The 26,701-nt window shown below is 43.6% G+C and overlaps 2 protein-coding genes across 2 annotated transcripts in view; one reads left to right on the top strand and one right to left on the bottom strand.

Moving 5' to 3' along the window:
• KNOP1 (lysine rich nucleolar protein 1) overlaps positions 1-26,701 on the top strand; it is a 268,616-nt gene that overhangs the window by 65,618 nt on the left and 176,297 nt on the right. The gene's annotated exons all lie outside the window — the stretch shown is intronic.
• LOC132781812 (cytoplasmic phosphatidylinositol transfer protein 1-like) overlaps positions 1-26,701 on the bottom strand; it is a 63,817-nt gene that overhangs the window by 4,981 nt on the left and 32,135 nt on the right. Inside the window, exons 4-9 of the mRNA XM_060786288.2 lie at positions 13,129-13,217; positions 10,088-10,095; positions 8,691-8,762; positions 7,549-7,644; positions 6,542-6,697; positions 2,267-2,330 (exon numbers count right to left, since the gene is read on the bottom strand). Coding sequence (XP_060642271.2) covers positions 2,267-2,330; positions 6,542-6,697; positions 7,549-7,644; positions 8,691-8,762; positions 10,088-10,095; positions 13,129-13,217 — 485 coding nt within the window. The remainder of the gene's footprint in view (positions 1-2,266; positions 2,331-6,541; positions 6,698-7,548; positions 7,645-8,690; positions 8,763-10,087; positions 10,096-13,128; positions 13,218-26,701) is intronic.

The raw sequence follows: 26,701 nt of genomic DNA, 5'->3' as shown, positions 1-26,701 counted from the left end.
AAATTCAGTAAAAATCCATAAACACATTAGAAACTAAAAACCAAACAGATCCCAGAAAGTGGAGTTTGATTGATTTGCTATGTTGGAGAAGCAGTTGCTGTGTAGAGAGCTGCTTCTTGCCTGGGAGAATCCTTTGTTGGGAGGTGTTAGCTGACCCTTATTGTTTCCTGTCTGGAATCCCCCTGTTTTTTTGTTTTTTGAAGTTCACCCGATGAACCAGCCTGGACACAGCATATTATTTGAGAACACAGAAATGTTGGACCACTCTAACAAACACCATGTCAGACTACACAGAGAAACCATTGAAATCCATTAGTGGACAATTTCAACAGAAAGGAGGAAACCATGAAAATGAACAAAATCTGGCTACCAGTTTTAAAAACCTTTAAAATCAGGACAGTAAATAAAGAGCAACCCTCAAAAAACAGGGCCAGCCAACACCTCCCCAGGCAGGAAGCAGCCAGGCTTTGAAGCTGCAAGGCCATTCAGTGCTAATTAAGGTGGCCGATTGTAACATTCACACTTGCCTCCAACAGACATAAGTTACGGAGATATCGTAAGGAACACTTTGTGTATCTTACTTCTAGCTAGAATATGAATACAGAGAAGAGCAGAGCAGAGGGTGAGCCCTGGCCCTGCAAGGTCCAGGAAAGAAAGAAAGAAGGAAGGAAGGAAGGAAGGAAGGAAGGATCTCAAATCTTCACTTCTGCCACGGAGGCCAAAAAAGCCCAGCTGCATCCAAAGGAAGGAGAAGGTTGAGCAGAAGCAGGGCAAAACCAGCGGTTTGCAATTTCAGGAGAGGAAAGGAAAGCCAAACCCCAACCCAGAACATACATACAAAACAGGAGTCCTGGGCAGGGCTGGGCAGGTGGGGCGGGCTAAGGCTCCTGGCCGCTGAAGTGTTTGTTTGTGGCCACGTGCATCTGCGTCTCGAAGGCACGAACCTCTTCCAGGGACATGTCTGTAACACGCAGAGCTCTGGGTTAAGGAAGGATGCAAAGGCAGGAGAGGAAAGGAGAGGCAGGAACGAAGGAAGGAATGGGTGGCCACCCATCCAAAGACGGCCAGTGAGCTGCCTGGGCTGGTGGTTGAATTCAGGCTGGATGAAAACAGTGAAGGGTGGGACGCTCCCCTTCCAAGATGGGTCCATGTCTGGGAAAGCTCTCTCTGGACCCTATCACATTGGGATAGAATCCGTTTATATCAGCATGCATCCAATATTTTTTTTAGGACTGAGTGCATCCTGTACTGAGATGGGATGCATCCTCTCCTCATCACACCAATTATTATTACGATTCTTATGATTTGAAAATACTACGCTTTGACTCATCACACCAGGGAAGGCTGGCTCCTCCCAATCCATTCAAAACACTCTAGGACCTTTTAAAAAGTATAATTGCTGATGGGATGCATGCATACAGATTTGCCTATCACACACAAAAACAGAAGGATCCGCAGTATTCCAAACAATACAATTAGAATTCCGTCTGCAAATCATCCATTTCTACAACGCTTTGTAGACAGATTCTGACGGAATACTGACAAGATGGGTAAAGTGTCGTGTCATGGGACCTGTTCGAAATCATTCTTAGTCTCAGAAATTGAGTATTTCCTAATGTGATCAGGCCCTTAAAGTGATGTAATGGGTATTTTGAATGGATTGAGAGGAACCAGCCTTCTATGTTGTGAAGAGCCAAAACGCAGTGTTTTCAAATCATAAAAATCGTAATAACAATCGGGTGTGATGAGGAAGGAGAGTATGCATCCCGTCTCAATACAGTATGCATCCAGTCCTAAAAAAATATGGGATGCATACTGATATAAAGGGGTTATATCCCAATGTGATAAGGTCCTTAAAAAGTATCATTGCTGATGGGATGCATACAGAGTTTTCTATCACTCAGCAAAGCAGTGCTACAGCATCGGAAAAATCTGTAGCATTTAAAAAAAACTATTAGAATTCCATCTGCAAATAATCAATTTCTTAAGTGGAAAAGGAAAGGGCCAGAAGCTGTTAGGAATTATGGGAGTTGAAGTCCAAAACACCTAGAGGGCCAAAGTTGGCCCATCCTGTTATAAAGTATAGAAGAGCATGGTGTTGGCCACAGAGATGACATAAAAGCTTCACATTCTGGGATCCAATGAAATGAAGAATCAGGAGGGGATCAGAGAGATATGGGGAGGCCAAGGCGGAAATGGGACCAATTCTTTCATTGTCCATCCTATGGGTTTTCCCCACTGGGATGAAGCCAGAAGGCTGACTTACCACACCATTCGTCCACCCAAGCAAAAGCTTGTCGGTGACCGATCAGCAGGATGTCCCGAATGACCTGCAACAAAGAAGTTAGTTAAAGGCGGAATTTTTTTCACGCAAATAAGTTTTGGTTTTTAAAAAAGTGGGAAAAAGTCAAATGAACAATAAAAAAGGGAAAAAAGGAAATATAGGAAACATCATAGACTATAGTATGTAAAGAGTTCTACACCTGAGTCTGTTGTATCATCAAAGACATAGAGGGGCGAGGGAGTATATACATAATGATACGTAAATACACTTTTATATGCGGACGATATGGTTCTGATGTCAAACACACAAATTGGATTAAGGAGATTACTGAGTAAATTAAAAGTTTCTGCCCACAAAAACGAGTTGACAATAAACAAAACTACATAAAAAATAATGGTGTTTGGAAATTGCCCACAAAGGAATAAATGGTTCCTAGATGCTGATGTTATGGAACAGGTCAGCTCATTTACATACTTAGGTGTAGTCTTCTTGGAGTCAAGTTCATGTTCTGTGCATTTTCACTCATGCACAATTAAAACTAGGGCTGCTCAAACACTCTGACAAGACTACTATCCCATAGGTACGCAGGGTCATTAATCCTGATATTAAAAGTGTGCAAAGCAAAGATTGTCCCTATGATATTATCTGGAGCCTAAATTTGGGGTCTAAACTAAATATCGATAATGGAACAAATCCAATCAAAATTTCTAATACATGCTTGGGGTAGACACAAGGACCACGGCTGCTGCTGTCAGAGCGAAATTAGAAATATACTCCATTGAAGGACTTGCTAAAATCAAGGTCTTCAATTATTGGTCAAAAATAAAAAAAATTGAAAACGATAGACTCCCAAAATTATGCTTGGCAGAACAAAGTAATGGTCAAACCCAAGCTTCCTGGCCAGACCAAATAATAAGGTTCCTCTGTACTTGTGGATTGCAAATCTCTTCCTTAGGTCATAATAGAGATGTTGAGAAAATGATAGTATCTCAAAAGATTGTAGATATTGAAGCGCAGAAGGATAGAGCCACTCCTTGAAGTGGTTAAGTCATTTTAAACAAAGTTTCCTGTGGGTACTTTATTTAAAAGTTGATATGCCAATACACTTAAGAATAGCTCTTACAAGGGCCAAATTTGAACAAATGGAGTCTATGGAGAGACATGGTAGATTCAATGAGACACCCAATGAAAGACTCTATATCTGTGGCACCCCCAAAGTTGAAAACCTGATCAATATATTGTGCAAATGCAGTTTGTACGAAAAAGAAAGGAAACAACATTTTGGCCTTTTATTTGAAACTAACTTGAGTACCTGCCGTTGCCCGGGTTATTTGAAAAAGTCATTTTTTAAATTGTACAAAATGCATAAGGTTGTGGGTGAACTACAACTCACATCATGCCAGGCTAACCCCGAGAAACTCCATCAGTACTTAAAGTTTGTTATGTTAGACAAGTTTGCTCTAGATGCATCATTGGTGGGGTTCAGTGTGCTCTCTGGCTGTAGGGTAAAATAAAACTCCCACTATGGTGAGTCAGTCTCCTCAAACCCCTCCAGTAGGTTGAGTTAGTCATGGGGCTTCTGTGTGACAAGTTTGATCCAGGTCCATCATCAGTGGAGGTCACGGTTTCTCTGGTTATGGGTGAACTACAACTCTCAGAAAGGAAAGTCAGTTCCCTCCAGTATTTTCAGTTGGTCATGGTGGTTCTGTGTACCAAGTTAAGTCCATCACTGGTGGGATCTAGAGAGCTCTTTGATTGCAGGTGAACTATAAATCCTAGTTCCTACAACTCCTATAAATCAAGATGAATTCCTCCAAGACCTTGCCAGTATTTTGTGTTGGCCATCGGGTTTCTGTATGCCAAATGTGGTCCAGGGTCATTGTTGGTGGGGGTCACAGTACTCTTTCTTGATGTAGGGTGAACTACAACTTCCATCATGTGGAGTCAGTCCCCCAAATTTCTTCAGTATGTTTAGTTGCTGATCAATTCCTTTGTTTGCTGTGCGCCATAGGAAAAGGTAAGGAAGGGTTAAGGAAGAAGCAGTGGGTGGGATCATGCAAATTCCACATTAACGGAGAGAGTAAGAAGCACTGGGATGTCTGTGGTGGAGGAAAAACATAAAATATCAGATGAAATTGTCCCCTTCACTTTGGTGGGGGGCAGTATGGTATTTGGGGGATGAGGACATCTGATGTATATACCTAAAATTAAGGTACATTTGGTTACAAGTTGGCCACTCCCACTTTTTCTCTTTGTACTTGTATATTTATATTTTTCCTTGGACTAGATGTATACTGTATACAACATACAGTATACATCTAGTCCGAGGAAAAATATAAATATTGTCTATTTTGATAAGGCCAACTGATTGATCAATAAAATCATTTTGTATCATTTTGTTTATACATATTCTTTAGTATTGGAAGGAAGTAAAATAAAAGTAAAAAAGTTCCAATGATGACATCTTATCTAACAAGAGGAATAGATTATCCTCCAGTATCTTTGTTGATTTATCTTATCTTCTTATATTATCCCTTCTTCTCTACTCTTCTCTTCCAACTTTGCATAATATTCCTTCTCTATATTTTATCCATCAACTAATCTGTACTCGTAATGACAGTCAACTAACTACTTATCTTAAAGTTAATTGCTTTTGTTAGTAGATTAGTAATATACATGTAAATATTTATTTTAATTATCGATCAATTCACGTAGGATCTATTCATAATAAATCTTCCTATACAAATAAATATATCTATAGTATCACCCTTCTTGAAGTTATACACTTTTCTAATTTAACTTAAAGTAGAAAGGGGAGTTTTTATTTTATTTTCTTGCCCCTGGAAGAACTTTGCCCAATCTCCAAATAACTAGCAAAGGAGCAGTTCCAGTCCTGCCCAGTGGGGGGCAGCAAAGCATTCAGACTCCTCTCCCACCAGTTAGAAGACTAAGAGATGGGAGGGACTTTTATTTGGATTTAATGTAAAGAACTTTCCATTGCTGCATAAAATTAAGCAAATTTGAAAAAAACAAAATGCTAATCTACCCACCCAAGTTGTGAGTGCTAGGTTGGCTGTGCTGGAGAGGCTTTTAACTAACGATTGTGTGCTTGCTTATATTCAAAATTCTCTTGTTTAAGTCTGTGATAATATTGAATTTGACTTGGCTTCTAACCATGCTCGTTTATGTAATATTTTTAGTGTTGCACTGTTTTGCTTTTTATAATTGGGTTCATATGTACTTACTTATTTGTTCATTCGGTATGCGAAATACCTATAGTCTAAGCATTAAATACAATTGGAAGTTTGTAAACAGAGGCTGGATGGTCATCTGTGGAGAGGGTTTGGATTGTGGATTCCTGCATGGCAGAAAGGGGCAGGTTTGAATGGCCTTTGGGGATACCTTCCAACTCTGAAGTTCCTATGATATCCCAACTAAACAAATCAGGGATAGTGTGTTGTTGAAGGCTTTCATGGCTGGAATCGCTGGGTTGCTGTGAGTTTTCTGGGCTGTATACCATTGTTCCAGAAGCATTTACTCCTGATATTTTGCCCACATCTATGGCAGGCATCCTCAGAGGTTGAGGGGCCTGTCATAGATGTGAGTGAAATTGTCAGGAGAGAATGCTTTTGGGACATGGCCATATAGCCCGGAAAACTCACAGCAAATCAGGGATAGGTTTGGATGACCTTTGGGAGTCCCTTCCAACTCTGAAGTTCTTATGACATTCAGACTAGAGACATCAAGGATAGATTTGGATGGCCTTTGGGAGTCCCCTCCAACTCTTTTAAGTTCCTATGATTTTCCTACTAGACACATCAGGGATAGATTTGGATAGCCTTTGGGAGTCCCTTCCAACTATGAAGTTCCTACGATATTCCAACTAGACACATCAGGGATCGGTTTGGATGGCTTTTGGGGTCCCTTCCAACTCTGAAGTTCCTATGATATTTAGACAAAACACACCAGGGATAGGTTTGGATGGCCTTTAGAGGTCTCTTCCAACTCTAAAATTCCTACAATTTTCAGACTAAACAAATAAGAGGTAGAGTTAGGGTTCTATGAAAATAATGTCCTTTGAAGGGTTCCATGACCAAAAACGTTTGGGAACCACTGCTCTGAAGCAGCAGAACCCAAGCTTTGCCCCCTGTGCACTATGACCTCCCTCTAGCTGATACGCAATGCAAACGCCTTCCTGGCAATTGCTCCCACGCTCTGGGCCTGATCCCCAAACAGTGGGCCTTCCCTGCATCTCACCTTATGGACGAATTGCTCCACACGGGTCTGGAGGCCCCACACCTCGAACTTGACGGTCACCAGCTTGTAGGAGCACATGATGGGTGTGGTGTGCTCCCGCCACCCCTCCCGCAAGGGGCCGCGGCCCGTTTTCACGGAGCTGAAGTGCCGCAGATCCTGCCACAGAGGAGAGGAGAAGCAAGGAACTTAAGGGCTTAGAAACAACAAAGAGTTTGGGATCAGAAATACACAATTCTTCCAATGCTAATGCGCTGCTTTTGTGTGTAATAGGCAAATCTGTATACATCTCATAAGAAACTATACTTTTTAAAAGGTGATGTAGGGGTTGTTTTGAATGGATTGAGAAGAGCCAGCTTTCCATGGTGCAATGAGTCAAAGCACAGTACTTTCAAATTGTAAGAATTGTAATAATAATCAGGTATGATTATGCACCCCGCCTCAATATAGGATGCACCCAGTCCTAAAAAAATATGGGATGCATACTGATATAAACGGGTTATGTCCCAATGTGATAAGATATTAAGCCTCACCTCCATTTGCAAAATTCTGAAATCCAAAAAAGTATTTGCTGCCAAATGTCATGTGCAGCGGCCAAAAGTGCACTCTGTGTCATTTGGACAAAAAAGGAGCACATTGCAGTGGCTGCCTGCTTTGAATCCCTTCTTCAAAAACAATTGTGTTCAAATACCAAAGCTTTCAGCGATGGAAAAGAAAATCTTGGATGCATCTGTGCCAGGCAACTTTGACCCTCCCTCCAGGTATTTTGGACTTCAACTCCCACAATTACTAATCTGGCATCCAAGAAAAAACTTATGCACCCAGCTTTATTCTGTCTGTGATTCTTGAAGGACCTTTGCACCCTGACATCCCATACGAAGCCTTCCCTGCATCTCACCTTATGGACGAATTGCTCCACACGGGTCTGGGAGCTATGGCTTTGAACACAGCGAATTCGAAAGACATAAACAGAGATACAGGGACATGCTGCAGCAGCAGAACCTTCTTACCTCTTTGCTTCGGTAATAGCGCTCCGGGATTTCATCAAAAGCAATGTCCAGGAAGGTCACTTCGTGGTCTCCTAAGATTTCTTCATTGTGGAAGATCTGGAATGGCATGATCTGTATTATATTATCCGCATTATGACATGGCACTGAAATCTATGAAACAAAGACTGTGGGACATTGCCTTCTGTGAACTGTGCTCTCGCTCATATGTTTCTTGTTCGCCAAGCATCCTGAGCATTATGCTGGGTCATTTCAAGAAGCAAATTATCTTAAGACCTTGGCTGTGGCCAAATATCGTTGCCTATTCTTCAAGGCAAGGTGAAATGTGTTCCCATTCAAAGTGCTTTGAGGTAGATTTGCGGGAATTTAATGTAATTACCAGAATGTTGATTCTGGTATTATTATTAACCCACTACTGAGAAACCTTCCCAGTAGATCAGCCCAATTCCATGTAAAGTTTTTATTAGGTGACAATTTCGCCCAGGTGACCATGGCTGTTGCCAAGCTTCCCTCTGAGGTAGTCAGCCAGGAGAAGACAACTTCTTGTATTAGATATACGTTGAAACTTGCCATGTATATATTTCCAGTGTTTTTACCCTTGTTCATATGCATTTAGAATGGCATTTGTCTGGTTTTTAAGTGTCTTATCAGTTTATGAATCTGTTGTGCACTTTCCCTGCTGAGCAGATTAAGTCAATGACTGATTGATGGATTGAATCTGCATTATATGGAAATGTAGATCCAGCCCCAGATGAAGGAGAACTATTCTCCTTTGACGCAGTGAAGTGAGCCAGAAAGCATGAAGGGGAGAAAAGCTTTCCACCAGAATCCATATTTAGTGTAGGTAGGCGGAGGGATTTGGATAGTTATGATGCAAAACTGAACTTTTTAATTCAGGCAGGCTTTTAAAGAAGTAGGTTTTTAAGATCATCTTAGGGGCCGCTGTGGTTTTTAAAAATGTTTTTATAGATTTAACTGAATTGTTTTTAATACTAATACGTTTAACATTGTTTTAATATTTATATATTTTAAATTGTATTGTAATGCTTATGGAGAGAAAAAATGGTACATAAATAAACATAATAATAATAACAACAACAACTTTTTTGAACTCTGGTAACTAACAATGTATGAGGAACACTCACATTTGTGCTGTCTCCGCAGTTATCCTCGTACTTGGTCTCAATGTAGATGGAAAACTTGGGAAGAAAGGAGCACTGCAAAGAAAGAGATTTGAAGCAATTACGGGAAGGTGCATGGAAGCAAACAGGCACAGTTAGGCCTCCAAACTGCTTTTCTTGCTTCCAAGTTTATTCCTTTCCTCTGGCTTAGAAAGGGAGCAAATTACTTTTTAAAAGCAATTGACTCAAGTGAAACTTTCTCAAACTCTGGTAAAACAATAATAATAATAATAATAATAATAATAATAATAATCTTTATACCCTGCCTGAAGGAACTAGAGGAGGCTCACAAAAGCACTCTAGGATGCCACAAATAAAATAGAAATACATAAACATTAAAAAAACAGTACAACATAAATTTAACCAAATACAAATGAACAGACAACATAAATAAGGTCCCAACATCTTCAATGGACATGGCTCATAGATCAATGTGTCTACTTAGGACAATAATAGGTTTCAGCACCTTGGTCAGCTTCAAATTCAGACAAGAGCTTTGTCTCCATGGCCCACAAAACTCCACACTGAGGACCTTATCACATTAGGAAATACTCCGTTTCTCCAATTGTTGGAGAATGATTTCCAACGGGTCCCATCACGTGACTTTTGCCCCATCCCGTCAGTATTCTGTCGGAATCTGCCTGCAAACCATCACAGAAATGGATAATTTGCAGACGGAATTCTAATCATGTTTTTTGAAATGCTACAGAGTCTTCCAGTGCTGAAACACTGTTTTTGTGTGTGATAGGAAACTCTGTACGCATCCCATCAGTAACAATACTTTTTAACAGGGCATAGAGTAATGTAGGATTGGGAGGAACCAGCTTTTCATAGTGTGATGAGTCAAAGCCCAGTATTTTCAAATTATAAGAATCATACTATCAGGTGTGATGAAGGACATTATCACATTGGGATATAATCTGTTTGTATCAGTATGCACCCCATCTATTTTTTGGACTGGGTGCATACTGTATTGAGACGGGGTGCATATGCTCCTCATCACACCTGATTATTATGATTCTAAGGATTTGTGGGAGTTGAAGTCCAAAACAACTGGAAGGAGGGATGAAGTTGTCCCATGCCTGAGCTATATACACATGCTATTGAATGCTTTATGGAGCTTGACTTGGGCAGGCAGGAAGGGGACGTCATTCGGTTCTTTGATTTGGGCAACATGTCTGGGGATGGCACCCCATTCCTTCCAATGACCCCACCCCCCCACCCCCCAGCATCAGCAGCAATGTGGCTGCCTCATTCCCCAGCAGACCCTTCTCCGCATCCCGATGTTTGTGTAGCATTGATGCTGCCGTGAAACTTTTCCACGATACATCCCAAACATGTAAAGCCATCTCGGCACTTACCGTGTACTCTGAGGCGGCAGCGAGGCAATTCCAGGAATCCACCAGGCAGCAAAGGAGAGAGACAAAGAAAGACAATGATTAGAATGGGAAGGCAGCAGGCTTCCTGTCATTACTGTGAGAGACAGAACTGAATTCCCCTCGAAAGCTTAATCTTTCCAGCTCCCCGCCGGCAATACAGGCAGAAAGCACCAATTCTGGAGACCAGCCGTTTCCTGGCTATTGACTTCTTTTTTGTTGGGAACTTTGCAAATAGTATCCAGGTAAGTAACCTGGTATCCAAAGAAAATAGCGCTTCATAATATGTGCTGCTTTCATGAAAGCTTCACAAAGTTTGGAAATAGATGCACAGTGGGAGCACCACTCACAATCCACAAATGTAACCCATTGTGGACTAAGATGTATCCCCCGCATCTATATAATGAAAGTGAATGTTTGTATGTGGATATGGGGGTCTGTATGTTTCCGAAACACTTCCTATTGACTCTCACTTCCAGAGACCACTGCGACTCCCACCAATGACAGACCTGGACCAAACAGACTCCACAAGACCCACTTTATGTCCTGGTGAGGTTTGGGGGAGGGCAAACCACGGACAACGGGATTTGCAGTACTTTCACCCACTTCCAGAGACTACTGAGGGCAGCATCAGCCATGGATCTGGACCAAACTTGGCACAGAGAACCCCCATGATGAAATGAACACATTGGAGGGGTTTGAGGGGGATTGACCTTGATTTCTTGGAGTTGTAGTTTACCTACACCCAGAGAAACTGTGACACCCCCCCCCCCACCAACAATGGACCGGGACCAGAACTTGGCACACAGAAACCCCACCATCAACTGAACCTACCGGAGGGGTTTGAGGGAACTGACCCAACAGGTTGGGAGTTGGAGTTCACCCCAAGGCCAGAGAGCACACTGAACCCCCACTGATGATGCATCTGCAGCAAGCTTGGCACACATGCAGAACATGACCAACTGTACTGATGGAGTTTGAGGGGGTTAACCTGGCATAATGTGAGTTGTAGTTCACCCACAACCTTATGCATTTTCTTTTTGAAACAACCCAGGCATGCCGGATACTTAAACTAGTGTGTGTGTGTGTGTGTGTGTGTGTGTGTGTGTATAAGTTAAAGCATGTTTGTTCACTGGGATCACCAAGGCTGTTGCTAGGTGAAGTGGCCCGATGTGATGTCACTGTATTGGCTGTTGGTGAAGTGGCAAAATCTTAATCTTTTTCCAAAAGCAAAGGGCTTGCAAATGTAGTCAGCAGTGTGGCCACAACTGCAGTTGCCTTTCTTCCCGTCTCGATTTCAATGAATTAGGAGACAATCCGGTTTCCAAAGCTGAACTTCTCTTCTTTGAGTGATTCATTTGAAATCAAAGGTGTCATTTTTTTTAAAGCAGGTACACCGAGTGCTGCGGGAGAAGCGATTCTTCAAATACCTCTCTCAACTAATTGGATCCAGTGGGAATTTTCAGACAAACAAATGAAAGGCAAGGTCCATGAAACCAATTGCAGAATTGTACTTTCCCTAATTTAGTTGAGTGCTATCTATACCCAACAATGCATGCAACAAGTGGCCTTTAAAACCCTAAGCAAGAAAAGAAACCACACACATAATAATAATGAAAATGTGTGTGTGCGTGTGTGGCTGGGGTGTCCACTTACACAGACAAGTTCCTGCCTCCACAAACAGCTACAGCTCCCACTACTCAGGAGACACCAATGGCCTTCCCTCCAATGACATTGCAGGCTATAGTGAGCAACCTGAACAGGTACAAGAGCTCCCCAAAGTCCTCCACAAACACCACACTGCCCAACACCCAAGTGGAGGCTTTCATACAGGGACAATTTCATCCTAGATTGTATGTGTTTCCTCCACCACAGACATCCCAGTGTTTCTGACTCTCTCCATTGGTGTGGAATTTGTATGACCCTGCCCACTACCTCTCCCTTAACCCTTACCTATTATTTTCTATGACACACAGCCATCAGAGGAATTGATCCGCAACTGAACATACTAGAGAGGTCTGGGGAGAATTCAAGGTGATTTATAGGAGTTGTAGGTACTGGGATGTATAATGCACCTGCAATCTAAAAGCACTCTGACCTCCACCAACGATGGACCTGGAACTAACTTGGCATACAGAGCCCACATGACCAACAAAAATACTTGAGGTCTTTGGAGGGATTTATTGAAGTTGTAGTTCACCCACATCTAAAGGGCACTATGAACCCAAACAATGATGCATACCCAATATGCCCAAATTTGAATACTGGTGGGTTTTGAGGGGAATTGGTCTGGACATTTTGGAGTTGGAGATACTGGGATTTATAGTTCACCTGCAATCGATGAGCACTGTAAACTCCACCAAAGATGGAATTGGACTTAACACAGAGCCCCCATGGCAAGCAAAAAATACTGGAGGATTTTGGGGGAAATTAACCTTGATTTGGGGGAGTTGTTGTTCACCTACATGCAGAGAGCACTGGGAACCCAAACACCGATGGATCTGGACCAAACTAGGCATTCATATCTGATATGCCAAAATTTGATTACTGGAGGGGTCTGGGGGGAACTGACCTTCCTTTCTGGGAGTTGTAGTTCACCCACAACCAGAGAAACAGTGACCTCCACTGATTATGGACCTGGATCAAACTTGTCACACAGAAGCCCCATGACTAACTCAACCTACTTGAGGGGTTTGAGGGGACTGTCTCACCATAGTGGGAGTTACAGTTTACCCTACAGCCAGAGAGCACACTGAACCCCACTGATGATGCATCTAGAGCAAACTTGCCCAACATAACAAACTTTAAGTACTGATAAGAGTTTTTCTGGGTTAACCTGCCATGACGTGAGTTGTAGTTCACCCACAACCTTATGCATTTTTTACAATTAAAAAAATGACTTTTTCAAATAACCTGAGCAATGCTAGTTACCCAAGATAGTCTGGAAGGAGGAGGAGGAGGAGGAGGAGGAGGAGGAGATAGAAAGAGACTAGGTGGCCACTTTCAGAAGAGCTGCTTCTTCCTACCTGTGATGGTGTAGGGATAATAGTTCCAAGCCTTCTCTGTAATGTAAAATATCCGTGGGGTGACGGCTCGAGCCCAGCTGGGAAGTTTGCTGCAGAAAACAAAGAAAAAGACCCAGAAGAAGTCAGCGATAAAACTGAAAATGAATACATCTTGCTTTTGCTTTCAAACAAAACTCCCATATGTTTTAATTCAGTTTCCCTACTTTTGCCCCAATAAGTGTGGAGAGCTGACTGTACATTCACAGATTTCAATCCATCGGCAGAGCTATGAACAAAAAAAAGGCTTTATGGCATACTACATGTATTGATAAGAGGGTCCTTGCCACTGCATATATTCGGTGTCTTTCCAGAGAGAGTTTTGAACTCAGGGAAACTCATTCTTGGTAAGCAAATGTATTTCTTTTACCTTCCACTTTCCCCAGCATAATTGTCTTCTCTAGGCTTTGCTGTCTCCTCATGATGTGGCCAAAGTACTTCAACTTTGTCTCTCGTATCCTTTCCTCCAATGAGCAGTCAGGCTTTATTTCCTGGAGGATGGACTGGTTGGATCTTCTCGCAGTCCAAGGCACTCTCAGAACTTTCCTCCAACACCACAGCTCAAAAGCATCTATCTTCCCTCGTTCAGCCTTCCCAAGTATTTCCCCAAATACTTGCCTGATTATCATGCACAGAGTAAAGGTGGATCCCCAAGTTATGAACATGAGAGGTTCTGTAGGCCCTGGTAGCACAGTGGGTTAAACTGCTATCTGCAGAAAACTTGCTGACTAGAAGGTCAGCAGTTCAAAGCCACAGGTCAGGGAGAGCTCCCGCTGTTAGCCCTAGCCTATGCCAACCTAGCAGTTCAAAAACTTGCAGTGTGTGAGTAAATCAATAGGTACCACCTCAGCGGGAATGTAAAAGGTGCCCATGCTGACATGCCAGCAAACACGACCAGGAGGGGCTATGGATAACAGGCTCCTCAGCATGGAAAAATGGAACAAGAGCACCTCCCCATGGCCACAGTTGAGCATTGCCTTCAGACGCCTGAGATGGTAAAGGAAAACTTTGCCTTTGTTTGTATTGTATTACATTGTTGTTATTGTATAAAAGGCATTGAGTGTTTGCCTATATATGTGCATACTGTAATCCGCTCCGAGTCCCCTCGGGGAGATAGAAAGGAATATAAATAAAGTGTATGTATGCATGCATGTATGTATGTAGGTTTGTTCTTAAGTTGAACTTGTTTGTAAGTCAGAACAGGGACATTTATTACATGTAACTCCAGCCAAACACATACACACATATATCCCAACCTAAGCTATCCTATCTGATTTGTCATCGATCCACTCTTTTGGGCTTCATGCAAATTTACCACTTGCCAAAATATGTGATCTTGCGTTTTTCTTTTCAATTTCTGGCTGAATAGCTTAGCCATTGGTTTGTCCCATCAAAAACAAGGTGTGCCCAAGGGCCACCTGTGATCTCTTAGTATCCAATTCGTTAGTCAACATGTCCATCAGTTGCCTTTTGTTGGTGCTGTATGCCCTGCCCATCTTTTTGCCTCATAGATTTCATTCTACAGAAGCCTGGGCAAACTTGGGCCCTCCTTTTCCTTTTCTCTTTCTTTTTCCACTTAAGTGGCTGAGGGGGGAAAGGAAGGGGCCTCAGGCTGTCAGGAATTGTGGGAATTGAAGTCCAAAACACCTGGAGGGAGGGCCCAAATTTCCCCATGCCTGTTCTACAGTGTAGGTGCACCCTTAGACGATAGATAGATAGATAGCTTTGAATAGTTAGCACCCCTGTTGAGTTTCCTGTGCTGTACGTGCCTCTGTTAAGAAGATTCGACCTCATTTTCTGTCCCTAGGATTATTGGATTTTGCAAAATGTGGCTTGTTGTGGAAACAAGGCTTGGAGACAAAGATTAATTTCAACCCCCTTTCCCCCCTGATAATAACTCTTCCAGGAGTGGATTTCCCTTCCTTCCGAGAGGGAGATTTCTCTCACTTCCTGTTATCTCACTTCCTGTTCTCTCACCCCATTCTTAACTATGAAACATGTGTAAGTCGGATGTTTGTATCTCAGGGACTGCCTGTACTGCTATCTCAATCAAGACTCTCTCTCTCCCTGCTTCAAGGAAGAGGCAATCTTGGGGATTTCATCCATGCCACTGGGCCATGAAAGATGCAATAGCTGCTTGCTCTTGCACAGCTTGAGACTGCATCTCAAAGTACTCTGTGCAACCTGGTGCTCTTTCGCTCCTGAGCTTAGGGCAGAAGGCACGTCTTCCTTCCTCCCACTCCCTGCTGGCAGGTCAGACCACACCGATTCCATTCTCTACTCTATAAATAGGATCCCCCGAGTGTAGAGTCGTGAGAACGGAGTCTAAAAATACAGTGTCAAGAAAGACCCGTGCAGCCTGAGCTGTCACCGAAGGCCAGCCAAGGCTTTCCACTCACCGGCAAACTAACAAAGCCATGAGAGAAGCTCCTGGCTGCAGGTTGTGAACATTTCCATGTGCCTCTTTTATATAAAAAGAAGAGGAAGGAGGGAGGCAGTCACAGATCATGCAACAATTTGATCTTCGGTTCTGTTCAGCTCAGGGTGCATCTGTCTACACAGCAGGACGCATACCATTTTCCACATCTTAATGAGATGGAATCATAGAATCATAGAATCATAGAATCATAGAGTTGGAAGAGACCTCATGGGCCATCCAGTCCAACCCCCTGCCAAGAAGCAGGAATATTGCATTCAAATCACCCCTGACAAATGGCCATCCAGCCTCTGCTTAAAAGCTTCCAAAGAAGGAGCCTCCACCACACTCCGGGGCAGAGAGTTCCACTGCTGAACGGCTCTCACAGTCAGGAAGTTCTTCCTAATGTTCAGATGGAATCTCCTCTCTTGTAGTTTGAAGCCATTGTTCCGTGTCCTAGTCTCCAAGGAAGCAGAAAACAAGCTTGCTCCCTCCTCCCTGTGGCTTCCTCTCACATATTTATACATGGCTATCATATCTCCTCTCAGCCTTCTCTTCTTCAGGCTAAACATGCCCAGTTCCCTAAGCCGCTCCTCATAGGGCTTGTTCTCCAGACCCTTGATCATTTTAGTCGCCCTCCTCTGGACACTTTCCAGCTTGTCAACATCTCTCTTGAATTGTGGTGCCCAGAATTGGACACAATATTCCAGATGTGGTCTAACCAAAGCAGAATAGAGGGGTAGCATTACTTCCTTAGATCTAGACACTACGCTTCTATTGATGCAGGCCAAAATCCCATTGGCTTTTTTTGCCGCCACATCACATTGTTGGCTCATGTTTAACTTGTTGTCCACGAGGACTCCAAGATCTTTTTCACACGTACTGCTCTCGAGCCAGGCGTCCCCCATTCTGTATCTTTGCATTTCATTTTTTCTGCCAAAGTGGAGTATCTTGCATTTGTCACTGTTGAACTTCATTTTGTTAGTTTTGGCCCATCTCTCTAATCTGTCAAGATCGTTTTGAATTCTGCTCCTGTCCTCTGGACTATTGGCTATCCCTCCCAATTTGGTGTCGTCTGCAAACTTGATGATCATGCCTTCTAGCCCTTCATCTAAGTCATTAATAAAGATGTTGAACAGGACCGGGCCCAGGACGGAGCCCTGCGGCACTCCGCTCGTCACTTCTTTCCAAGATGAAGAGGAAGCATTAGTGAGCACTCTCTGTGTTCGTCCACTTAACCAATTACAGATCCACCTCACCGTAGGTGCAGCTGTAGCTTCACAAACCTTTGTCCTCCTTTGACAAGGTGCCTCATCAAACTACAACTCCCAGGATCCCTTCACATTATGCCAGGGCAGTTATTTATTAATTTTGTCAGAAGCAAATTGAAAATATGGTTATAATGTATTAAAAACCCCAAACAAAGTTAAAAACTTTGCATCATAGTAAATTTCCTTTGATGAGAAGCTGGTCACTTGGAGTGCCTCTGGCATCATTGTGCATGTGGAAGGCTCAGACTGCATTGTAGTAGGTGGCCTGTGGTTTACTCTTCTCCACACTCGCATGTCATGGTCTTCCCACTTTGTGGCCCAATTTCTTAGGTTTGGCTCTGCATCTCGTGGTGCCAGAGCAGAGTCTATTCAGTGCTTTCCATGTTGCCCCAGGATTCTGTGTGCTCAGGAGGGAGTCCCTCATTTGGTATAAGCCATGGATTGAGGTTCTGGGTTTTAGCCTACCACTTTTGGACTCCTGCTTGCTGAGGCACTCCTGCAAGAGTCTCTGTAGATCGTAGAAAATATTTCTTGATTTAAGGCATTGGCATGCTAGCTGATATACGAACAGAGGATGGGCCAGAGATGTCACTGCCTTGACCCTTTATAACTGGCTGCTACTTCCCAACAGATGTCAGGTGGTGCAATACCAGTTAAGCATTATGATTTTTCCAGTGGTTTTGGGTGTAGACATCATGGGATAATACGGCATATCTCATTCAGAGCCACATCCACTGTTTGAGCATGGTGAGATGTGTTCCACACTGGGCATGCGTATTCAGCGACAGAGTAGCAAAGCGCAAGGGTAGATGTCTTCACTGTATCTGGTTGTGATCCCCAGGTTGTGCCAATCAGCTTTCATATGATGTTATTTCTAGCACCCACCTTTTCCTTGATATTCAAGCAGTGCTTCTTGTAGGTCAGAGCACGGTCCAGAGTAACTCTCAGGTATTTTTGGTGTGCTGCAATGCTCCAGTGGGATTCCTTCCCAGGTAATCCTCAGAGCTCGAGATGCTTGTCTCTTCTTAAGATGGAAAACACATGTCTGTGTTTCAGATGGATTAGGAATCAGCTAATTTTTCCTGTAATAAGCAGTAAGAGCACCTAAAGCTTCAGAGAGCTTCTATTCAACCATTTCAAAGCTCCCTACTTCAGTGGTGATGGCACGATCGTCAACATAGATGAAACTCTCTGTCTCTTCTGGCAGTAGGTGGTCATTTGTGTAAATGTAAAACATTGATGGAGCAAGCACACTCCCTGAGGCAGACCATTCTTCTGTTTTCACCATCTGCTTCTCTGACCATGGAACTCAACAAAAAAAACAACAACACATTGATTTGCATTGTTAACAGTATGTGGTATCCATAGAACTCCATCGCAGCCTCTCAAATGAGTTTGTTCTCTTCCTCTCTGCTTTTTTTCACCATCCAGCTTTCACAATCATACATTGAAATGGGGAATTGCTCCCAAGATCCCTCAGCTAGCATTTGCTGAGAGTTTAACATTTCAAAGTAACATTTCCAGGCTCAAATAACCTCAGGTGGCTTTATGCCTCCTTACATCCCTGCCTCATTGCAAGCATCGGTGAGAGATTCCAAACGTTGCTCTTCCTGCAGGAACCTTCGAGTCTTTTCATAGCTTCTCCAGAGCTGCCCTTCCGAGGGTCAGAATAAATTGGAGATCCCTTGGTTCACTTGGGTGACCGTTTCCTTTTGTCCGCTCTTCTCTCAACTCACCATTGTCATCCTATTGATGCTCAAAGCCTTTCCAAGAAAAAGTGGCGGGCTTTTCATCTCCGACAGGCACAAAATGTTCCTCTCCATCCATACTTCTCATCAATGCCTGCTTTGCATCCCAGGAGAGAGGCCACTTGAGTCAATTGATTCCATGCCTCTGCCTGGCATTGGAGAGGATTGGGCACAGAAGTCATCATAGCTTTCTATTATATTAGAGAGGCGGTGGGGCTTTTTTTGACACTGAGGACAATGCGTGGGGATGATATCCTTCCTAGGTCATCAATGGCTTGGCACCGGAGCCCTGAAAAACGCAGCCGTGTGATTAGAAGCCTTTGTGTGGCTACTGCAGCCTTCCGTCCTTCTGACAGCTGCTGTGGCCACCTGGCTGCACAGAGTCCCTTCCTAGCTTTCTCTGCGTTGACACGAGAGAGTCTCCTGTTTGCTTAACCTCCAACAAGGCTTTGCTTCTTCTTGCTCTGCCTGGCAGTAGCTTTGCTGTGAGTGCCTTCTTCCTCTGCAGCTGCCGCCGGACCAAACTGAATGATCATTTGCGGAAGGGAAGATCTCAGCCCAAATGGCTACTATAGCGGTTGTCAGAACATGGATGAATCTGGCTCAGTCACAGGCCAACTTCAGCCCTCTGGGTGTTTTGGACTTCAACTCCCACAATTCCTAACAGCCAGTAGGCAGGAGTTGGAGTCCAAAACACCCAGAGGGCCGAAGTTGGCCCATGCCTGGTCTTGCCACATAAAGGCTTGCAGTAGGGCAGGGTTGTCAAACCCATTTCCAGCATAGGCCACATCAGCATTACTATGGCCACCTTCAAAGGGCTGTTGAATCCATGAATACAAAGGTCCACTATAATGTTTTTACATATGGGCTCAATGCGCTTTTACCCACATTTGGGTCACCAGATGTTATTGAAAGACAACTCCTATCCCTTTTGATGATCCGCCATGAGGACTGAGGATAATGGCAACCCAACAGCACTTGTGGTTCTGAGATTAAGGGGAAAGGTTAAAGGACATATGAAAGCCAGGCATCACACCAACAGCAACAGACAAGCATCTGGAGCTCTGAGAATTACCTGGGAAGGAATCCCACTGGAGCATTGCTGTACACTAAAATACTGGGGACCTACAAGAAGTTCTGCTTGACTATCAAGCAAAAAGTGGGTGCTGGAATTAACATCATACATAAACTGACTGGCACACCCTTGGGGTCACAACCAGACACAGTGAAGACATCTTTCCTTGCACTTGGCTACTCTGCTGCTTAATATGCATGCCCAGTGTGGAAGACATCTCACCATGTTAAAACAGGGGATGTGGCTCTTAATAACAAATACCACATTATCACAGGATATCTACGCCCTACACCACTGAAAAAATTATACTGTTTAGCTGATGTAGCACCACCTGACATCTGTCGGGAAGTAGCAGCCTGTAATCAAAGGACCAAGGCATTGACATCTCCGGCCCATCCTCTGTTTGGATATCAGCCAGGAAGCCAGTGCCTTAAATCAAGAAACAGCTTCCTAAGATCTACAGAGATACTCGAAGGAACACCTTAGCAAGCGAGAGTCCAAACGTGACAGGTGAAAACCTGGAACTTCAACCAGTGGCTGAGACTGGATGAGAGACTCCCTCCTGGGCACACAGAAGACTGGGCAACTTGGAAGGCGCTGAACAGACTGTGCTCTGGCACCACAAGATGCAGAGCCAACCTTAAGAAATGGGGCTTCAAAGTGGAGTTCACAACATGCAAGTGTGGAGAAGAGCAAACCACAGCCCACTTACTACAATGCAGTCTGACATGCACAATGGAGGGCCTTCTTACAGCAAAACCAAAGGCGCCCCAAGTGGCCAGCTTCTGGTCAAAGGAAATTTAGTATAATGACAAGTTTTTAATTTTGTTTGCGGCTTTTTCTATACATTATAACGATATTCTCAATTTGCTTCTGACACAATAAATAAATACCCGAACTCTCCCTAGAAGCCAAGGTGACTAAGGCTGGATCTACACTGCCCTACATCCCAGGATCTGATCCCAGATTGTCTGTGTTGAATTGGATTATATGAGGCTCGATCTACACTGCCATACAATCCACATGATTTCCTTTTAATTGGATTATATGAGTCTATACTGCCGTATCATCCAAAGCAGATTATCTGGACTTTATATGGCAGTACAAATGGGGCTTGAGTCTACACTGCCAGATAATAATCTAGGATAATCTGATAATCTGGGATCAGATCCTGGGAGGGCAATGTAGATCCACCCTATAAAGAAACAGTCATACTTTGGACACAACATGTGAAGCTATGGCTCACCAGGAAAGACAATAAGGCTTGGAACAGTAGATGGGCGGCAGGAAAAGAGGAAGACCGCATTGCAAATGACAGATTCAACCACAGAAGCCACAACCTTGACTTTGCAAGACCTGAACAGGGCTGTTGAAATTGGGCTTTGGGGTGCCTCCCGTTCACAGGGTTATTATGATGGCTAGGTATATTTAACAGAAATTAACAACCACCATCACAATTTGGAGACAGTTGATGGGATTTGGAGGATGGATCATGGCAAAAAGAGTACTTAAACTGGCTCCACCTTCCAGTAGAGCTGGATAAAATAAATAGTCTATTAAAAGGGTTGCTGTGAGTATTTTGGGCTGTATAGCTTTGTTCCAATAGCATTCTCTCCTGACATTTCACCTGCATCTGTGGTTAATAGCATCTTCAGAGGTCTGTTGGAAATGAGCAAGTGGAGTGTATATATATCTGTGGAATAATGTCCAGAGTGGGAGAAAGAATCCTTGTCTGTTTGAAGCAAGTGTGAATGTTGCAATTGGTAAGATTGAATGGCATTGAGTAGCTACGAAGCAGCAAAGCCAATCAGTGAGGATATTTTCAGAGCTAGCTTAGCTGTTGTGCCTGGAGGCATCCTGTGTTTGGGAGGTGTTAACTGGCACTTGGTTGTTTGTTGTCTGGAGTTCCCCTGTTACTGAGTGGTGTTCCTTATTTGCTGTCTTGATTCTGGTGTGTTTTTTAATACTGCTATTCAGATTGTGTTCATTTTCATGGTTTCCTCCTAATCTGCCCTGAGTCCCTTCAGGGAGATGTTGTTGTTCATTCGTTCAGTCGTCTCCGACTCTTCGTGACCTCATGGACCAGCCCACGCCAGAGCTCCCTGTCGGCCGTTACCACCCCCAGCTCTCTCAAGGTCAGTCCAGTCACTTCAAGGATGCCATCCATCCATCTTGCCCTTGGTTGGCCCCTCTTCCTTTTGCCTTCCACTTTCCCCAGCATAATTGTCTTCTCTAGGCTTTCCTGTCTCCTCATGATGTGGCCAAAGTACTTCAACTTTGTCTCTAGTATCTTTCCCTCCAGTGAGCAGTCGGGCTTTATTTCCTGGAGGATGGACTGGTTGGATCTTCTCGCAGTCCAAGGCACTCTCAGAACTTTCCTCCAGCACCACAGTTCAAAAGCATCGATCTTCCTTCGCTCAGCCTTCCCTAAGGTCCAGCTCTCACATCCGTAGGTGACTACAGGGAATACCATGGCTTTGACTAGGCGGATCTTTGTTGCCAGTCTGATGTCTCTACTCTTTACTATTTTATCGAGATTGGACATTGCTCTCCTCCCAAGAAGTAAGCGTCTTCTGATTTCCTGGCCACAGTCTGCATCTGCAGTAATCTTTGCACCTAGAAATACAAAGTCTGTCACGGCCTCCACGGTTTCTCCCTCTATTTCCCAGTTGTCAATCATTCTTGTTGCCATAATCTTGGTTTTTTTGACGTTTAGCTGCAACCCGGCTTTTGCACTTTCTTCTTTCACCTTGATTAGAAGGTTCCTCAGCTCCTCCTCGCTTTCAGCCATCAGAGTGGTGTCATCTGCATATCTGAGGTTGTTAATGTTTCTTCCAGCAATTTTCACCCCAGCTTTGCATTCATCCAGCCCCGCACATCGCATGATGTGTTCTGCATACAAGTTAAAAAGGTTGGGTGAGAGGATGCAGCCTTGCCGTATGCCTTTCCCAATCTTGAACCAGTCTGTTGTTCCGTGGTCAGTTCTGACTGTTGCTACTTGGTCCTTGTACAGATTCCTCAGGAGAGAGACAAGGTGGCTTGGGATGCCCATCCCACCAAGAACTTGCCACAATTTATTATGATCCACACAGTCAAAGGCTTTAGAATAGTCAATGAAGCAGAAGTAGATGTTTTTCTGAAACTCCCTGCTTTTCTCCATTATCCAGCGGATATTGGCAATTTGGTCTCTCGTTCCTCTACCTTTTCTAAACCCAGCCTGAACATCTGGCAACTCTCGCTCCATGTATTGCTGGAGTCTTCCTTGCAGGATCTTGAGCATTACCTTACTGGCATGAGAAATAAGGGCCACTGTATTATTATTATTATTATTCTGTTGGAATTGTCCACGTCATTCTTGTGGGTTTCAATGGCTTCTCTGTGTAGTCTGACATGATGGTTGTGAAAGTGGTCCAACATTTCTGTGTTCCCAAATAATATACTGTGTTGGTTCATCAAGCGCTCTGCCATAGCTGACTTCTCTGGCTGAATTAGTCTGCAGTGCCTTTCATGTTCTTTGATTTGTGTCTGGGCAACGCGGCGTTTGGTGGTCCCTATGTAGACTTGTCCTCAGTTGCACGGTATATGATAGACTCCTGCATAGGTTAGAGGATATCTCTTATCCTTTGCTGAGTGTAGCATTGTCTTTGAGGGTCTGTAGATAGTTTGTAGGTTGCGTTTCTTCATCTACTTCCCTATGCAATCAGTGGTTCACTTGATGTATGTTAAGAACGCTTTTCCTCTGGGTGGATCTTCGTCTTAACTCTTGTGGTCTTGCAGCTCTTCTGATGTCTGTTGTAGAATACCTACTCATTGGCCTGTAGAGCCCAGTTTAGTGAGTTCAGTTCAACCTGGAGGAGGTGAGGTTTTATTAAATTGTAGTATTCTTCCTGATCAATGCATGGTTCTCTTTGTGGAAGAGGCAGGCTGTGAGGAGAGATGCCAAGTTGAGCTCAAGCCTGAACGGAAAGCTTTCAGCCTCCCTCAGACCTGGAGTTCTTTGTTCTGCCTCTGTGTATTTTGCAGATGATGGATGCGTGAGTGCTGGGTACACAAGAGGAAAGCTTTCCCAAGAAAGAATAACAGTTGGATCTTAACATACACCGGCAGGACAAAGAATAGCTGTGGAAGAACACAGAACCAGTTGGGCAGGAAATATTAAAAACTCCTGCAATGAATACATGCAAATCTGTGAGTCCAGCATTACGCCTTGCTCTTATTCCAAGTGGGTTTTCTCAAACAGGAAAGAACTGGACCACTTGGGAATCAAACCTAAGAAAAAGGCTAATTTTCTCAATGTTTAGACGATGTCCTGGTAATCGAGGGCTCTAGAGGTAGAGCCTAAGCATCTTAGCAACAGCACTACAATAACTTGCTAGAAACTAGAACTGCTGTTGTTTATCTCTTGAAGAATGGAGTCCAAACCTGTGCCATCGCCAATCCATATTAGAGAGGCAAGAGGCAACTTCTCTTGCTTTTTGTATTTTTCCTCTGCATTTTATTTGTGCACGACATAGTTTGTGTTAAAAGGAATCCATCAATACCATAAAATAAAAGCAACCTATCAGCCGGCCGTTAAGTAGATTTTGGAATACAGCCAGCCTTTCATGGGTTCACCCATCTTTCCTGTCAAAGTATTGCTCAAACAATTCCAAAAAACAAGATATAAAAGCCATTTTATATAAGGGACACTATTTTACTCATCATTTGTTCATCATGGGGCTTAGGCACCCACGGATTTGGGTCCCCATGAGTTCCAAGGCAAATTTTGTGTGTGAGTGTGTCTGAATGTGTGCATCTATGTATCTATATTGCTATCCTATCTATCCCCCATTTTTTAGAAGATGGGCTATATTTCAACTATGTATTTCCCAACAGAATGGCCACTGGTCCAGGGGATTTAGCCCTCAATTCAACCTCCCCAGGCACTTTCAATGAATTTCCATTGACTTGCTTACTATAGTGTGTGGTATAGAGTTGTGTGCGAAACCGTTTTCCTTTGTTTCATCCGTTCTTTCGTTACTTTCGGGAGCAAATAATGGGAAGGCCCCTCTCGGTATGAAAATCAGCTTGACATGAAAGCAAGTGGGAGCTCTATTGGTTAAAGACATTCAATGACATAGACGTTGTGGCTTTATTTTTTAAAGTTTTTGTTAAAACTTTTTTAAAATTTCAGAAAATCAGTAGATGTATGAATATTTCTGAAACTTGGAGGGAATAATCCCGTTATCTTGTGTCATTGTATGGAATATTCAAGGAGATTGCTCTTGTTGCTTTTTAATGTTTGTAAAAACTTTGAAAATTCCTCAAAAATCCATGGATGAGTGAGATGTTCTGAAACTTGATGGGCTAACCATGGTAAATGTGTTCTAAAATTGTAGCAAGTTTCATGCTGATAGCTCTAAAAATGAAGGAGAAAAGAGCCCCTGAAGTTTCCCCATTGGCACAATTACTTAAAGAAAAGTAACAAAAAAGTAGTTCACACATTATAGTTATGACATAGAACTCGTCCAATTTTGGAAACACTTTAGAAATAATTTTCCCCCACTCCTTAATTTTGTAATGAGTATTGAAACTTCTTTTTCATTCATTGCACAAGCCTAATAAGCACTATCAACAGCCATGGGTCCCTTCTCATGGCAGCCAAATTGCCCTTGCAAGCAGGCAGATAAGCAAAATCTCAAGACCCAGGAAATTCAGTATGGATGAAAGTGGACTTCACACTCATGGTTCCCGATCTTTGGCCTTCCAAATGATTGGAATTTGGTCCCCAGTGTTCCTAAGCAATGGCCATGCTAACTTGGTCTCCTTCGATACCTCTAACCCAGGCATGGGCAAACTTGAGCCTTCCCTCCATGTGTTTTGGACTTCAACATCCACAATTTCTAACAGCCTTAGGCCCCTTACTTTTCCTTTAGGCACTTTCCTTTACCTTTTCCCTTTCCTTTTCCACTTAAGCAGCTAAGGGGGGGGGGGGGGGGGAGAAAAGGGTCTTACACTGTTAGGAATTATGGAAGTTGAAGTCCAAAACACCTGGTGGGAAGGCCGAAGCTTGCCCAGGTCTGCTCTAACCTCTGGCAGACCACAGGCTGAGAATAACTGCTGCAAACGATCTGCACCCAAAATATGACTTGACATTTGTACCCGAAAGATTCCTGGCAAGTAGTGCAGCGGAAGTGCCATAAAAACAAGCACCACACAGGTAAAGCATGAAATATAGCAAACATACACAAAACTCTGCATGAAGTCCCCAAAAGTAGATGTGGTAAAGACAGAAGGCATCGATCATGATCAGATGATGGGTCCTGCTCATCCCCATCTCCCTCGCTCCACAGAAGAGGATGACTGTCTTACACAATAGAAGGGGCCCTGACTGACTGAATGTGAGGGGGTGCCTCCAAACCAAGACAGCTCTGTAGGTGGCACAGGTGGATGGTGGGGTGCGGATGGGGGAAGCGCGGCTTTATCTCCCAGGGCCTTCACACAAAAGCCAGCATTGAGCAACTGTCAGAATCCTTGACAGCTTAATTGGGAAGCAGAGAACAAATGAGGGGAAGAGGAACCGCAGAACATTGAGTCAGCATGGGACCGGCTGGGAAAGGAGGGGCCTCGGTGAGCACAAGGCACATGCTTGGCAGGCAGGCACCAGGCCTTATGCCCACTCCTGGGCAGAAATAAGAGGGGCTTCAAGTAGAACTGGGAAAGTTCTCCTCCTCCTCCCCTTCTGCTTCTTCTTCCTCAACTTCTTTCTCCTCCAACACCTCCTTCTCCTCCTCTTCTTCAACTACTTCTTCTTCTTTTACTATCTCGTCATCTTCTTCTTCAGATATCTCCTCAATCACAAACACCTCCTACTCTTCCTGCTTCAAGTATCACTTCCTGACCCTCTCCTTCTGAGTTAACATAATCAATATTTGCCAGAAATGATCTCCAGTCCATAAGTTGGACAGGGCCTGTAAGGTTTCTCCACCTGGTTTGCCAGTTTCTTCTCCAAGGCCCTCCTCCAGTCATAAATTATTGTCTCCAATCA

The sequence above is a fragment of the Anolis sagrei genome, chromosome X (genome assembly GCF_037176765.1).
Source record: "Anolis sagrei isolate rAnoSag1 chromosome X, rAnoSag1.mat, whole genome shotgun sequence".
Taxonomy (NCBI): Eukaryota; Metazoa; Chordata; class Lepidosauria; order Squamata; family Dactyloidae; genus Anolis; species Anolis sagrei.
Note: the sequence above shows the minus strand (reverse complement) of the source record. Positions and strands in the feature narration are given on the sequence as shown.